At 39.1% G+C, this 14,871-nt stretch overlaps 2 protein-coding genes across 5 annotated transcripts; both read left to right on the top strand.

Moving 5' to 3' along the window:
* The first annotated feature begins 516 nt into the window (after positions 1–516).
* On the top strand, positions 517–9,909 carry LOC137726579 (mediator of RNA polymerase II transcription subunit 16). Of its 4 annotated transcripts, none has more exons than XM_088693730.1 (18): positions 806–1,054; positions 1,578–1,655; positions 1,785–1,853; positions 2,190–2,278; positions 2,707–2,819; positions 2,991–3,092; positions 3,339–3,429; positions 3,545–4,141; positions 4,612–5,230; positions 5,320–5,399; positions 5,578–5,660; positions 6,454–6,690; positions 7,072–7,234; positions 7,541–8,058; positions 8,285–8,461; positions 8,694–9,071; positions 9,158–9,331; positions 9,532–9,909. In XM_088693730.1, the coding sequence occupies exons 2-17, from the start codon at positions 1,609–1,611 to the stop codon at positions 9,302–9,304; spliced, it is 3,510 nt and encodes a 1,169-aa protein (XP_088549856.1). In that variant the 5' UTR covers positions 806–1,054; positions 1,578–1,608; the 3' UTR covers positions 9,305–9,331; positions 9,532–9,909. The 4 variants fall into 4 exon arrangements, with proteins under 4 accessions (XP_068321613.1, XP_088549857.1, XP_088549856.1 ...); XM_088693732.1 differs by having other exon boundaries at positions 3,344–3,429; XM_068465512.2 differs by lacking the exon at positions 1,578–1,655 and having other exon boundaries at positions 517–1,054.
* A 1,153-nt stretch (positions 9,910–11,062) lies between these two features.
* LOC137726731 (uncharacterized) lies at positions 11,063–14,871 on the top strand. The gene is made up of 12 exons (XM_068465687.2): positions 11,063–11,504; positions 11,603–11,687; positions 11,795–11,925; positions 12,008–12,110; positions 12,232–12,246; positions 12,570–12,715; positions 12,811–13,000; positions 13,204–13,278; positions 13,500–13,616; positions 14,001–14,045; positions 14,261–14,359; positions 14,482–14,871. The coding sequence occupies exons 1-12, from the start codon at positions 11,194–11,196 to the stop codon at positions 14,500–14,502; spliced, it is 1,338 nt and encodes a 445-aa protein (XP_068321788.2). The 5' UTR covers positions 11,063–11,193; the 3' UTR covers positions 14,503–14,871.

The raw sequence follows: 14,871 nt of genomic DNA on the forward strand, positions 1-14,871 counted from the left end.
TCGATGCAACGGTTGAAAACTAAAAGGGATATATAAAAGGTAAAAATAAGTGTATTGATAGCACCGTCCAATGTTGAAAGCAGGTTGGCATGGGCTAATTGTCAAAAGCCTCAAATTATGTACTACCAAAATGTCAAAGGCTGCATAGCTCCTCCCTTGGTCACACATTCCACACGCAGGACCAATGTGTTGGAGAAAGTCCTTGGTTTGGAAGCCACGCAGTGCGCGAGATACCCGTCAAACTTGCGATTATTTATGCGTTCGTCGTTGTATGACCGATGTGATTCGAAAGAATAGACTCGTTATTTTCTTTTTACATTGATGTTCCACAAGACCTTAAGTCGGCCACACTCCAATACAAGGAGTCTCATTTTTCGTTAGTACGATCAAATAAGTGACGTGATTCACACTTAAAAAATAAAAATCCAGGGAAGACAAGATGTTGACACCCAAAAATTAAAAATCCAACACCACCAACGCCTGGAAATTGGGTTTTGGAACCACATGCCTTTGTCTACCACCCAAAAACCCTAAAAAAATATCAACCAAAATTGCCTGGAGCCTGCCCTCAAAAGCAAAAACAGAAAACAAAAATTCAATCTTCCAATCCAGTCTCTCTCTCTCTCTCTCTCTCTCTCTCTCTCAACATTTTCAAACATGCACACCAACCCCACTACTCTCTCTCTCTCTCTCTCTACACAGTGATACCTGTCGCCTTCAATTATAACTTTCCACCACTCACATTCTTCTCTCTCTCTGCTTTGTGATTCGTTGTATATATAATTTTTTAGGGTTTAGGGGTAATGAGTCAAGTGAAGGACTCTGACGACGAGCCTGTGGCTCATTCCCTTGAGAGCGACAAGCCCGAAACGGGGAGTATTGAGAGCATTGGAGGAGGGGGAGAAGACGAAGAGGAAGAGCCGGTGGACGAGCCCGACGATCCCATGGAGGAAGACGCAGTCAACCCCGCCGCCGTCTTCTGCATCAGGCTCAAGCAGCCCAGGTCCAATTTGCAGCATAAGATGAGCGTCCCCGAGCTTTGTCGCAATTTTAGGTAAATTTTGAAATTCGAGCTCCAGTCTGTTAGGTTTTGAGTTTTGTTCATTGAATTATGCTTCTTTTTATTGGGGGTGATTGCAGTGTGTTTAGATTTTGGTTTCGAAGCGGTACTACAAATATAAAGAGAATATTTGTGTCGGTTTGAGCTTTGTAGTTGTGTGTTAAAGGAGAAAAATTCAAAATTTTCTGAAATGAAACAAGAAATTGTTGTTATATAGTGTATACCGAGATGGGAAGGAGAGAAAAGTTGTTGACTTTGAAATGTGGAGAGAGAAGGATTGATATTGGGGGATTCTACGGCGGGTGGTTCCAAAATTTTAGGTCTTTATTGATTTAGTTACGCCATTGCTCTATGAACCGTTACCAATCAATAACTTTCTATGATGTAAATAAAGGTGGACATGAGAATTTTTTTGCACTGGATAATGGCTGCTTCATTCTTACAACTCAGGAGAACTTACCTCCTCTCTTCACTTTGTAATTCAATCGTTAGTTTTAATACTAATTTCCTGCCTTAGTCTGAGAGGTGTATGAGTTATCAGCTTTGTGATGGTCAAGGTAACTAGAACTCTGGAAACGAGAAGTATAAAGGAAAGGTAGTTGGAATAGATATTACTTCCTTAATACCATGATACTGCTAAATTGTCCTGGCCATCTTACATTTATGTTTTAAGTTACGTACAGAAGATTTGGCTTTATGTGTAGTCTCTTTGTTGTTTCTCCAGTGCTGTTGCATGGTGCGGGAAGCTGAATGCCATCGCTTGTGCATCAGAAACTTGTGCAAGTATTCCAAGGTTAGTATTGCTTGTTTGTGATAATATGCGTGATTATGGAACCTGGCATTTATTTTTCTTAGTTGGACCTCAGAAAGCACTATGAAAAGAAAAGGATGAATCCTTATAGAATGTTAAGAATAGTAGTTACTTTTCAAAATAGAACATCTTCCCTCCCTTCGTATAGGGTCCAAATGGATCATCAAGGAATCTCTAGAGTGTAAAAACTAGGCAGCCTGGTTGGTGGGCACTAAGCTTGCTTAAGTTTGGCCTATATTTTATTTTATTTTCTCCCTATTAATTAGTTACATTTGTGTACAGTTATGACAATTCTTTTTGTTATGGATTTTTCTGTAGTTCTAATGCAAATGCACCTTTTTGGATTCCCATTCATATTGTGATCCCAGAGCGACCAACTGAGTGTGCAGTGTTCAATGTCAATGCAGGTACTTAAATGATTTATTTGCTTTCATAAGAGCCTTTGGTTCTTTAGATTCTTTGCCTAAGTTTTCTTCACTGCAGCTTATGCAGTGAATAGCTTGATAATTAACTATGAAGGCTTTATAATTCTCTTTTGACTTGCTTAATGCCAATATGTTTTTGCTATGAACATCTACATATGTCAAATTCTTTTCATCTCTTGCATACGAAGTTGTTTTTTAGCATCTGCGGTCAACAGTTATTACCTGCTAGTTCATTAGGTGTTCAAATCCTATCTCATTTGGATGACAATTCCCTCCTGAGAGTTGGCATATGTTTTTGCTTGTCTTTTTCATTCGATGCTAGGTTAGGAAGACCTTTGATGTTTTGCTTTTGCTTTCCTAAATGTTGGTTATAATTCTGTGAACCAAGATGGTTTTGAATGATTTTTCAGATTCTCCTCGTGATTCTGTTCAGTTTATTGAATGGTCTCCTACTTCTTGCCCTCGTGCCTTACTAATTGCCAATTTCCATGGGAGAGTAACGATCTGGACTCAGCCTTCTCAAGTAAGCTAGACTTGTTGTACTGATTTCTTCTTATGTAGATAACTTTTCCCCTTGCAAGCTTTTGATGTGGCTTTTCCACTAACAGCTAAATTGCAATAATCTTGGCCAATTTTCCTTTTTATTTTATTTTATAAATATTAAGAAATGTTTATATTTGATCTATCTGTTTAGGGGCCAACTAATCTTGTACGCGATGCCAGCCGCTGGCAACGAGAGTATGAATGGCAGCAGGATATTGCAGTTGTTACAAAGTGGCTGTCAGGAGTGTCCCCAGTAAGCAATTTTGTTGTCTGCTACTCATTTGGTTTTTAAAGATATTTTTGTGTTTCTTGTTCTGCCCATCTGAATGTATTTTGTTCTTTGAAAGGTAACATTTTAGCTTGCTTATTGTTTATACGAACATCGCATTTTATGTCTGCTGGTGTGACTGCAGTATCCTTTTTTCAGATGATGTTGATGGTTAATGTTTTTTTTGATCTTTTTATTTTTATTTTTTTATTTTTATTTTTTATGAACCAGTATAGGTGGCTTTCCTCAAAATCAAGTACATCCTCTAATGCAAAGTCAACTTTTGAAGAAAAATTTCTTTCACAGCAGTCTCAAAATTCAGGTTTTTTTCCTTCATTGCAACCTCTCTTAATTTCAAGTTTCCTTATATTCCCCTTTTTTCATTATAGAATGTATGAACGGTGGTATCTGATGCAATATTTTGTTATTTGTTTCAGCTAGGTGGCCCAGTTTTCTGTGCGTCTGTTCTGTTTTCTCTTCAGGCTCTATTCAGCTTCATTGGTCCCAGTATCCTCCTAATCAGACTAGTGCTGCACCAAAGTGGTTTCAAACAAGCAAGGGACTCTTGGGTGCTGGGCCTAGTGGGATCATGGCAGCTGATGCTATCATAACAGACAGTGGTGCCATGCATGTCGCAGGCGTTCCAATTGTAAACCCATCTACGGTTGTTGTTTGGGAGGTCGCTCCTGGCCTAGGAAATGGATTTCATGCAACTCCAAAGATTAGCACAACTGATGGGGTCCCACCTTCAATGAATCCACCCAATTGGGCAGGTTTTTCCCCTTTGGCTGCATATTTGTTTAGCTGGCAAGATTATCTATTATCTGAAGCAAAGCAAGGGCGAAAGCAGACAGATCCAGATTTCAGTGATACTGTACCACTTCATTGCTCTCCAGTTTCTAATTTTTCAGCATATGTGAGTCCCGAGTCTGCATCTCAATCTGCAACTACCACTACATGGGGATCTGGAGTTACTGCGGTTGCCTTTGATCCAACCCGTGGTGGTTCTGTCATAGCTGTTGTCATAGTTGAGGGTACTAATTGTCTTCTTCCTTGAAAACCTTTTTTTTCTCTATTCTTTGTGTTTGGAATTCAATTGCAAGTTGTTGGTGTAACGAAGCATGCATTTATTTGTTTATTTGTTAATCTTTTCTAATCCAGATGTACTTTTTCCCCGAAAAATTTCTCAGAAAATTGGTTTGTTAGAGTTGTAATTTTGAATAACATAAACCAGTGTGTCATTGTTTCTCGTTTTCGTACAATCTTTGTTTCCATACTTCTTTGTTCTTGTTGAGTGGTAGTCTTATGTATTTTCTCACCTTTTAAAAAGTACTTTTTGCGCTTTATTATTGCAGGACCTTTTGAATGGACCTCCTTGCCATCTTTTCTGCCTTGTGTTTACTGTTTTTTTTTTTTTTTTTTTTTTTTTCCCTGATTAGAAACTAAGTTTGCTTAGAAATACGTCTGAACTATAGTAGTTGCATGAATTGATTCATGAGTGCAGGACAATACATGTCTCCTTATGATCCAGATGAGGGTCCATCAATTACAGGATGGAGAGTGCAACGCTGGGAATCATCACTTCAGCCTGTTGTTCTTCACCAAATATTTGGAAATCCTACTTCCAGTTTTGGTGGGCAGGCACCAATGCAAACTGTTTGGCTATCCAAAGTGGACACAAGCATACAACCAACTAATGATTTTAAAAGTCACCAAGCAGCAGCGACAACAGCAACCACTGATGCAAGGAAGACTCCTGATTCTGGCATAGAGAAAGTAAAACGAGTCAGTTTTGATCCTTTTGACCTGCCAAGTGATGTTAGAACACTTGCTCGAATAGTCTATTCTGCTCATGGTGGTGAGATTGCTGTTGCTTTCCTCCGGGGTGGGGTTCACATCTTCTCTGGTCCGAACTTTGCACCTGTTGATAACTACCAGATTAACGTTGGATCTGCAATTGCTGCCCCTGCCTTCTCGTCGACAAGCTGCTGCTCAGCTTCTGTTTGGCATGATAGTGGTAAGGACCGTACAGTTTTAAAAATAATACGTGTTCTTCCTCCTGCTGTTCCAAGCAGCCAAGTGAAGGCAAACTCATCAACCTGGGAACGGGCCATTGCTGAAAGGTACTTCTTCCACCTTGATAAACCTTGAATCCCTGAAATGAGTTTTTATGGATGTTTAAGTTATGACAGATTGATGGTCATCATGGCAGGTTTTGGTGGAGTCTTTTGGTTGGGGTTGATTGGTGGGATGCTGTTGGCTGTACACAGAGTGCTGCCGAGGATGGCATTGGTAATAATTTTGGATTCTTTTTGGTGGTATTGTTGTGTGACTGATAAATAGCAAAGTAGTTCTTGAAAATTTAGGAAACAAATGATAGGTCTCCAATCCATTATAAATGTGTTTTATAGAAAAATTCTTCGTAAATGATGTGCACAAACTTCTGATTGTGGTTTTTTGTTTGTTGCAGTTTCTCTGAACAGTGTCATTGCAGTACTGGATGCAGATTTTCATTCTCTTCCTTCTACTCAGCACAGACAACAGTATGGTCCTGTAAGTTTTTAGCTATGGCGCAGATTTTTCAAGATTTTCTTGTACGTAAATGAAAATTAGGACCAAAGGTGTCATTTTAGTGAAATTATTTGCTGCATTTTCCAATGTTATAAATCTTGATGCATTAACATTTTATTATATTTTGTTCATAATTACTCTAGTGGGCGGCTATAGAATTTTGATAAAATTTTTCAGATATGATGTAATATATTTTGTTTGTGCAAGTAGTGATATATGCTGAATTTTAAATGAATTCATGACCGATAATTTTTTTCTTATATGAATGGCCTGGTGGTGGTAGTGTTGAAAATTCTTATCTGAAATTTAAAAGAAAAAGAAAAAGGACTTTTGCTGTTAAAGCCAATTGACGGTACAAGTAAGAGATGTTGACAGTTCTACTTGCCAAGCAAAAGATCGCCTAGATGGCCTCCCTGTTTCCCATGTTGGAGATTGTAATTGTAAAAGTATCTTGGCGTGTCATATAAGAAAAGTTGTTTCAGAATATTTTAAGACAGATTGCATGGGAAACTGACTAAAATGGGAAATGGCTAGATTATAATTATAAGCTGAGGCATTGTGCATGACTTTTTGGCCTAAAGACTCAAGTTTTCAATCAACGTTTCATGCTGTTGCATGGCACATATGTTATCCTTTTCTATTCCTGTTTTTAGGTTCAGCCTTTCAGGACAGGGTTAAGTAGTTCATGCATCCTTATCGTTGCAGCTTCAGTTTCACATCTTTGTTGACTACTTTTGGTGATTTGACTCAGAAAATTATATCTGTTTTGATGCAGAATCTCGACAGGATAAAGTGCAGGCTACTGGAAGGTACAAATGCACAAGAAGTTAGGGCGATGGTTCTAGACATGCAAGCGCGGTTGTTGCTTGATATGCTTGGGAAGGGAATAGAATCAGCGTTAATAAATCCATCTGCTTTGGTACCAGAGCCATGGCAGGCGTCAGGCGAAACGTTATCAGGCATTGATCCTGAAGCAATGGCTGTTGAACCAGCACTAGTTCCACATATTCAGGTTTTCTGTTGATTGTTAAACTTCTTAAACTTATGTTTTCTCTTGTTGAGAGTTATGCACTGCAAAATGATCACGTTTGACAAACAATTGGTGGTTTCTTGCATTTTAATTGGTGGTTTTTGCCATATGTATTTTAAATATAGTCAACAATGTGGGATCCAGTCATATAGGTGCATGATTGTGGGTTATGCCCTTGCCCACATTTCTATGAAATAAATAATAGAAAGACTAGTAATGCGCTAGTTTGGGCTTCTAAATCCCAAGTATGGATATGAAGATGGTTAGTTGAACCTTCCTCCAGTCAGCTCACGTGTGCTGGGATATTGTTTGTTTATGATTTTTCTTCAAATCTCACTTGCCTAATCTATCCACATAACACAGGCTTACGTCGACGCAGTTCTTGATTTAGCTTCACATTTCATCACTCGCTTGCGGCGCTATGCAAGTTTTTGTCGCACACTGGCGAGCCATGCTGGGGCTGGCAGCAATCGCAATATGGTGGCTAGTCCTACCCAAAGTTCGGCTTCTCCTGCAACCAGTCAGGGTCAGTATGCATTCTTCTACTCTTTATGGAAACCAAAGATGTTTTTTCTAGAGTTGGATTCAGATGCAAAAGAATTTTTTTTAAAAAAAATCGAATTGAAATAATGGTTTACATCAGGATTGACCAGATATGGGTGTTCTAAATCCCAAAACCATTTGGAAGTTAGACTTACTCAGGAGGTGTTTGCTGATTATTTATGTTAGGAGAATCGGGCATCATTCAAATTTTATATTTATATATTTTTTTCTTATTTTGCATTGTCTGCAATGCAGCATTTCTTTGACAACGTAGTGCTACATTTTTCAGGGGGTCAAAGTGGAACACCAACATCAACAGGAAACACCCAGATGCAAGCTTGGGTTCAGGGTGCAATTGCAAAGATTAGTAGCACCTCTGATGGAGTTTCCAATTCAGCTCCAAACCCCATTAGTGGACCGTCCTCCTTCATGCCAATAAGTATCAATACAGGAACATTTCCTGGCACACCTGCCGTTAGGCTAATTGGGGATTGCCATTTCCTTCATAGGCTATGCCAGCTTTTGCTTTTCTGTTTTTTCTTTCGGCGAGCTCAGCTACCCCGTTTCTCTGGGGGAGCACAGAGAAATACTGATGCAAATATGCAAAAGCCACAGCCTGGCGCATCTGGAAAGGCGGAGGAGGTCAGTTCTGTTTCTGCAAAATCATCTACAACCATGGTCAGACCGGAGGAGGGTCAGGTAGCTCGGCCCGGTCAGATACCTGGAGCAAAAGGAGTTGAAGAAGGACCTGCTGGAAGGTCAAGATTGGGTGCTGGAAATGCTGGTCAGGGTTACACTTTTGAGGAGGTAGAAATCGATGCTCTCTTCTTCCAAGATCTCTCACAAAATATTACATGTTGCCTTAGTTGTCCATATCTGGTTTAAATCATTTGATTTGTGAACTGTGAATGGGATTTTCAATCTTAATGTCTCATTTTTGGACATTTTCAATTAATTGGATAATTCCGTTCATCAAAGAAAATTGATAAGCAGAAGGTAGAATGACATAATGCACTCTGTTGCTGTCCTGCAGGTGAAAGTCCTTTTCCTCATCCTTATGGATCTTTGCCGGCGAACAGCAAGCCTGGCACATTCATTGCCAGTTTCTCAGGTGGGAAGCAGCAACATTCAGGTTCGGCTGCATTATATCGATGGCAATTATACTGTACTTCCGGAGGTTGTTGAAGCATCCCTTGGCCCTCATATGCAGGTATAGTTGTATTTCCTAAAATACCACTCATGATGATGGGAGTTGCACGGATTCTGCTCTTGTTAATAATGCTCTGCTAAACTCAATGCCTGCAACTTTATTCTGTCAGAGGATTAACTTTCTTGTTTACTGGTTGTTTAAAATTCTGTACAGTAATTTTAGCTAATTTTTTAGTGTCAATTACAATCTGAAATCTCACAGTTACAATCTTTTTAACTGATTGGCTATACAGAATATGCCCCGGCCTAGAGGTGCAGATGCTGCTGGTCTGTTACTCCGAGAGTTAGAACTCCACCCTCCAGCCGAAGAGTGGCATAGGCGCAATATGTATGGTGGGCCTTGGTCTGATTCAGATGATATGGATCCTCAAGATGATACCCCCAAGCTATGTAATTCTTCAGACCCACCTGATTCCGGATCTTTGGAAAGTTGTGATGTTTATTATGGAGCCCATGGCCTGTGGCCAAGGAAGCGCAGGATGTCTGAAAGAGATGCAGCTTTTGGCCTAAACACTTCAGTGGGTCTGGGGGCATATCTTGGTATAATGGGATCACGGAGAGATGTTGTTACTGCCGTATGGAAGACTGGTCTAGAAGGGGTTTGGTACAAGGTTTGATATGAAAAGTCCATGCTTTTTGTTTCCCCATCTTAATAGTGTGATTCTTTGAATCTTATTTTCTACTCGTGTGCATGCAGTGCATAAGATGTTTGCGGCAGACTTCAGCTTTTGCTTCCTCAGGTGCTACTACTCCAGCGAATCAAACTGGGCGGGAGACTTGGTGGATCAGCCGCTGGGCTTATTGCTGTCCTATGTGTGGCGGAACATGGGTTCGAGTTGTATAGATGACTGAACTGACTACTATTTATTAGGTGAGTTCCTAATCCTTTTACACATGCATAAACCGTTGCTGATCATTGACAGAGTGGTATTGCTGATAGTTGACGACTGAGTGATATGCTGTGCATATTGGTTAAACTTTTTGTCTTGTTTTCAAAAATGCTTCGGAAAGCTCTCCATATCTCTGCATGTGCTGCCGAGTTTTCATTCTTATAGGGTTTCTATTTTGCAGGTTGTAAATTCTTGCCCTGATCACCTTGATGGATCCATTTGACCTGTAGTGAGAACATAACTTATGACACGCATGTACAAATGTTAATAGCTGCCGCTGGGGAACGTTGTTGAGACGGTAGCCTCGGCAAAATCCTATCGTGAATTTTCGTTCCTACGGGACTGAAAGGCTCGTTTGATTTATTAGGTTGCTAGTTTTGTAGTTTTAACAGTAGAGTATTAATAACATGAACTTTGCCGTTCTTCCGGGCGTGGGGGGTGTCAAGTCAGGTGGGTTGGTAGGGTTTCTGTATTGCCTGTTGTAAATTTTTTGAAGCAGATCAACATATTACTCTCTTTTTTCCTAGTCATAATTAATAAAGCATCATATTTCAAGTCATTACAAAATCTAACCATATGAATAATTTGATGCAATTTTAGTTAGTTAAAATGACAAATGCCTTTCCACAACTAATAGCATCGAGACATTTGATACGATTTTGTGTAATTCTTATTAGTTGGTGTTAGGGTGTGTAGAAAGGTTTTTGTTACGTGGAAAATTAAGTGACATAAATAAGTCAGAGTGTGTGAAAGGAGGAAAAGTGTACGGCATTCAACTCCTTGTAGCTATTTTTGGAAGAGGATCCCCTGCGGATCCACAAAGGTTTCTAAGGATTTCCACATTCTAGTCGTTCATCGTACATCGTGCGGTCGATTTTCGTCAGGTACTATTTATATTTAATTTTAAATAAAAAAAATTCAAATGATTTCTAATCACACGATGCACGATTAATGGTTAAGAAGTGAGGATCCTTCGGATCCATGCAGATCCAAATTTGCTATTTTCGTCTGGCACTTAGGAAGTAGGTTATACGTGTCTACTAACCAACTTTTAGTCTAGTTATAGTTCGCTTTTAAATTTTTTGAACAATTTGAAGTTTAGACTCCATAGATGTGCTCGCTTATCATCTAGCTTTTAGCTTTGTTAACGAGGGTTGGTTGTGTTGGTAAGGATCATTTTGTTCGCTAAACCAAGACTTGGTTCGAATCTCGTTGTCGGAATTCTCCCTTGGTGAGCAATCCCTCTTACTCCTTCGGCATCAAAGAGACTTGTCTTTGGTATTCTAACCTACCAAGTAGCCTAACTTTTAAAACAATTTTCACCATTCAATTTCTTAGAGTGAATCTTAGAGTCAAATCTTCACCCTTCATTTTTCAAACTACTAATGTAGTCTTCTATTGAAGAAACATTGCTTATTCTAGTGATAGTTCGTTTTTTAGGTTGGAACACTTTAAAAGTGAATTTCGGATGTGTCTTACGCATCTATTAACTAACTTTTACTCTAAACATAATTTTCTTTTGAATATATTATACAGAATCTACTAACTAGTTCTTAATCTAATGATAATTCTCTTTTTCAATACTGAAACAATTTAGTGTCAAGTTCAAATCTCACCTCCACCTTTTAATCGAAGAAAAGTAAACATTTACATACGCGTCTCGTTAAAATACATTTTTCATATTTATTTACCGGAGTTTCTGAAGTGGTAAAAAGTTAAAACGATGAGGAGTTACTGTTAACACAACAAAAGCCGTTGAAAAAGGTGTTACTGATTTCAGAAGCGCGAAAATTCGGTTAATCTCGACGGACGCCGGCGAATCGACGACGACGAGGAAACAGCGATGAGCAGCGGTCAAGGTGGACCCCACTCCCTGGCCTTCCGGGTGATGAGGCTGTGCAAGCCCTCATTCCAGGTGGACCCCATTTCCCTCCTTCTCGACCCCGCCGATCTCGTCGTCGGCGAGGACATTTTCGACGACCCGATGGCAGCCGCGCAACTCCCCCGCCTCCTCGACGTCCACGACTCCTTGAACCCCTCCTCATCCGCCTCCTCTGACTCCTCGGATCTCACCTACCGCACCCGGTTCCTCCTCCACCACCCCTCCGACTCCATTGGCCTCTCTGGCCTCCTCGTCCTCCCCCAAGCCTTCGGGTCTCTCTCTCTCTCTCTCTCTCTCTCTCTCTCTCTCTCTCTCTCTCCTTACCCACATTTTAATTTCTTGATTTGTTAATAAAGTTGTGATATTGCAGAGCAATATATTTAGGGGAGACATTTTGTAGCTATATTAGCATCAATAACAGCTCCAATTTCGAAGTCAAGGACATTATAATCAAGGTTTTAATCTCAAATTCTTGGACTTTATTTTCCATTATTCCCTAATTATTCGATGTTGAATTAATTCACTGCAATTTTTAATCTTTTGTTAATTTTGCTAATTGCAGTCGGAAATGCAAACAGAAGGGCAGAGACTTGTGCTGCTGGACACGTCGAATTCGCCAGTTGAATCCATACGTGCAGGCGGGCGTTATGACTTCATTGTTGAACATGATGTCAAGGAACTCGGAGCTCACACGTAAGCTCTCTTCCTCAGGCCTCGAAACTCATGTTTTATGATTTTGTTGTTTGTTTATATTAAGGTTGTGGAATCTCTTTAGGTTGGTTTGCACTGCATTGTACTATGACGGTGATGGTGAGCGTAAATATCTACCACAGTTCTTCAAATTCATTGTTTCCAATCCGCTTTCTGTCAGGACGAAGGTATTTTCCTTGCACATGCCGTGGAATTTGCATGTGCAATTCAAAATTTCAATTCACATGTGTGAAACAACCGCATTTAGTTAATCCTACTAAAACCAACAATTTGACTTTGATTTTTCAGGTCCTCGTTGTAAAGGTACGTTGAAGTTCATTTGATTATTGATTCTAAGTTTGTAAGTTCCATCTTTTGGATACATATCCAAGTTACATTGCTTTTTTTCATATCTGTTGTGTTTAAATATATATTAATGATTTTCACCGGAAACATCAACATGGATTAATACACCACACTGGATTAAACTTAGACATAGTGTCTCGTATGTGTTATACGGAGGCCACAGCATGTGCTTCATTGAACGGCATTCCTCTACTAGGATTTAATTATATTCTCTGCAGACTGTGATCTTGTTGATAACCTGTAAGAAATTAGCCTCCTATGATAAATGCATTTTATCACAGGAACTCACGCTTTTAGAAGCTTGCATCGAGAATCATACCAAGTCAAATCTTTTTATGGAACAAGTTGAGTTTGAGCCTGCTCAGCATTGGAGTGCAAAAATCCTAAAATCAGACGAACACCATTCCGAAAAGAATTCTCAAATAAGGTACAATATGGTTTGTTTTCTGTCGAATTTTGATCTTTTCTTGATGTTCCTCTTTCTTTTGTTGTTCATATTCTTTTGTTTTTTGTTGATGGTAGAGAGATATTTAAGCCACCAATTCTCATCAAATCTGGCGGAGGAATTCATAACTATCTTTATCAGTTAATATCACATGGTTCTACCCACGGGAAAGTTGAGGGAAGCAATATTCTTGGTAAACTTCAGATAACATGGCGCACTAATCTGGGCGAACCTGGTCGCCTACAAACACAGCAAATTATGGGAACTGTGAGTGTTCATTTTTGAACATTAATATGGTTTGATTTTACAATTTTAACTTTTACAATATTGTTAGTTTTATTTCGACTAGGCAGGGAATTTAGAGTGCTTTACTAATTGTTATGTTTTGCATATATTATGAGAGATGTAAGTTCAACATGCTAGAGCTTAAACTGGTATTAAACTTATATTCTTGATATACTCTTCTGCAGCCCATAACACGAAAGGATGTTGAGTTGCATGTTGTGGAGGTGCCATCTGCCATCAAGTTGGAAAGACCCTTTTCGGTAATTTTCATTATTTTTGGTGTCTTATATATCCCTTGTCCATTAGATTACTGCAGCTTGATTGTCTATGTAAATTCACCAATAGAGGTTTTTAGTGACCGTTGGACTTCGTACTTTGCAGTTCACCCTGTATATACGTCTTGTTTCTGTCATTCTTCAGTTAATAGAAGTCACTGACTAATGCAATTATTTGGAACTGAGCAAGTAAAAACTTCGTGCAGCTACACTTGAATTTAGCAAATGAGACAGATGAGGAACTTGGCCCTTTCGAAGTTTGGTTATCACAAGATGATTCACGTGAGGAGAAGGTGGTTGTGATTAATGGTCTTCAAACTGTGGTAATGCTTTAAATCAGGTTTCAGATTTTGATTTTGATAAGTATGCCCCAAGTTTATAAAATTTGTCATTTTACGCTGTCCCAAAGTCTGCTTCTATATACAATTTTAGATGCTATCATAGTAATATCTTGTCCAAGCCTTTGTTATAGGGTTTGTTGGTGACTTTTTTTCATTTTCGACTGCTTATAGTGACCTCAATATTTTAACAGACCCAGTATACTCTGTGAACTTTGTGATCCGTCAGTTAGATTACATAAGTTTACTTGATGAAAGATAAATTAGGAACCAAGGATTACATATTTGAACTCATACTGTTAAATTCAAAATATTTAGCATCTCACTTGTTGTTATATTACTAATTTATGAATTTGAATACACAAACAGGTTTTGCCGAGGGTTGAGGCGTTTGGTTCCACAAATTTCAATCTGGTACGGAGAATAATTTGACCAGCACCTTATAGATTCAGTTTAAACATCTTTGGTAAATGATAATCACAATGGAGATGATGCTCTCTAAACCCCGCAACCAATGTAACCAGTCATCTTCAACAATATAACATTGAGATTATTACCGTAAAGACAATTTGCCTTTCATAATTTCATCTGTCTGAGTATTTTCTTAGAGTAGCTGTTTTCTAATGCAGAACCTGATTGCCACTAAACTCGGAGTTCAGAGGATCACGGGCATTACTGTGTTTAACATAAGAGAGAAAAAGTCATACGACCCGTTGCCAGATATGGAGGTTAGTCTCTTTTGGATAAAACATTTGTGAATTGTGCTAAAATAGTTGGTGCCATCTAAACTGCAACTCTTAATGCTTTTGGTTTTCATTCTATTCTGATCAACCTTCCGCACTTGTTGCAGATTTTTGTGGATCTCGACTAATCAATGCTTAGGTTTTACCGGTTTTGCTTCCCGTCTTGTGAGGGGATTATCAAACATGGAGCAGACGCCATGATCTGTCTCTTCAACGAGCTTTAATCAAGTTTCAAGTCCTATTACTGGTTGATATTTACCCTCCTCCGGCTTTCGATGACTTGCTTCGGTAATCTCTTCCTTCCCTAACCAAGCATTTGACGGTTTGATTACATTTAGGAACTATTGTATAGTTGAAAGATTAGAAAGACCGAAAACGTGCTTCACATCTAGTTGTGACTTGCGATGAAACGCACGTAGTCTAAAAGGAAATTACAGATTTCTGATACATTTGCTTGGAAACTATTGTTACATCAGACGAACTCCATTTTTTCTCTC

Source organism: Pyrus communis, chromosome 5, assembly GCF_041283825.1.
Source record: "Pyrus communis isolate YQ-2024b chromosome 5, ASM4128382v1, whole genome shotgun sequence".
NCBI classification, from domain to species: domain Eukaryota; kingdom Viridiplantae; phylum Streptophyta; class Magnoliopsida; order Rosales; family Rosaceae; genus Pyrus; species Pyrus communis.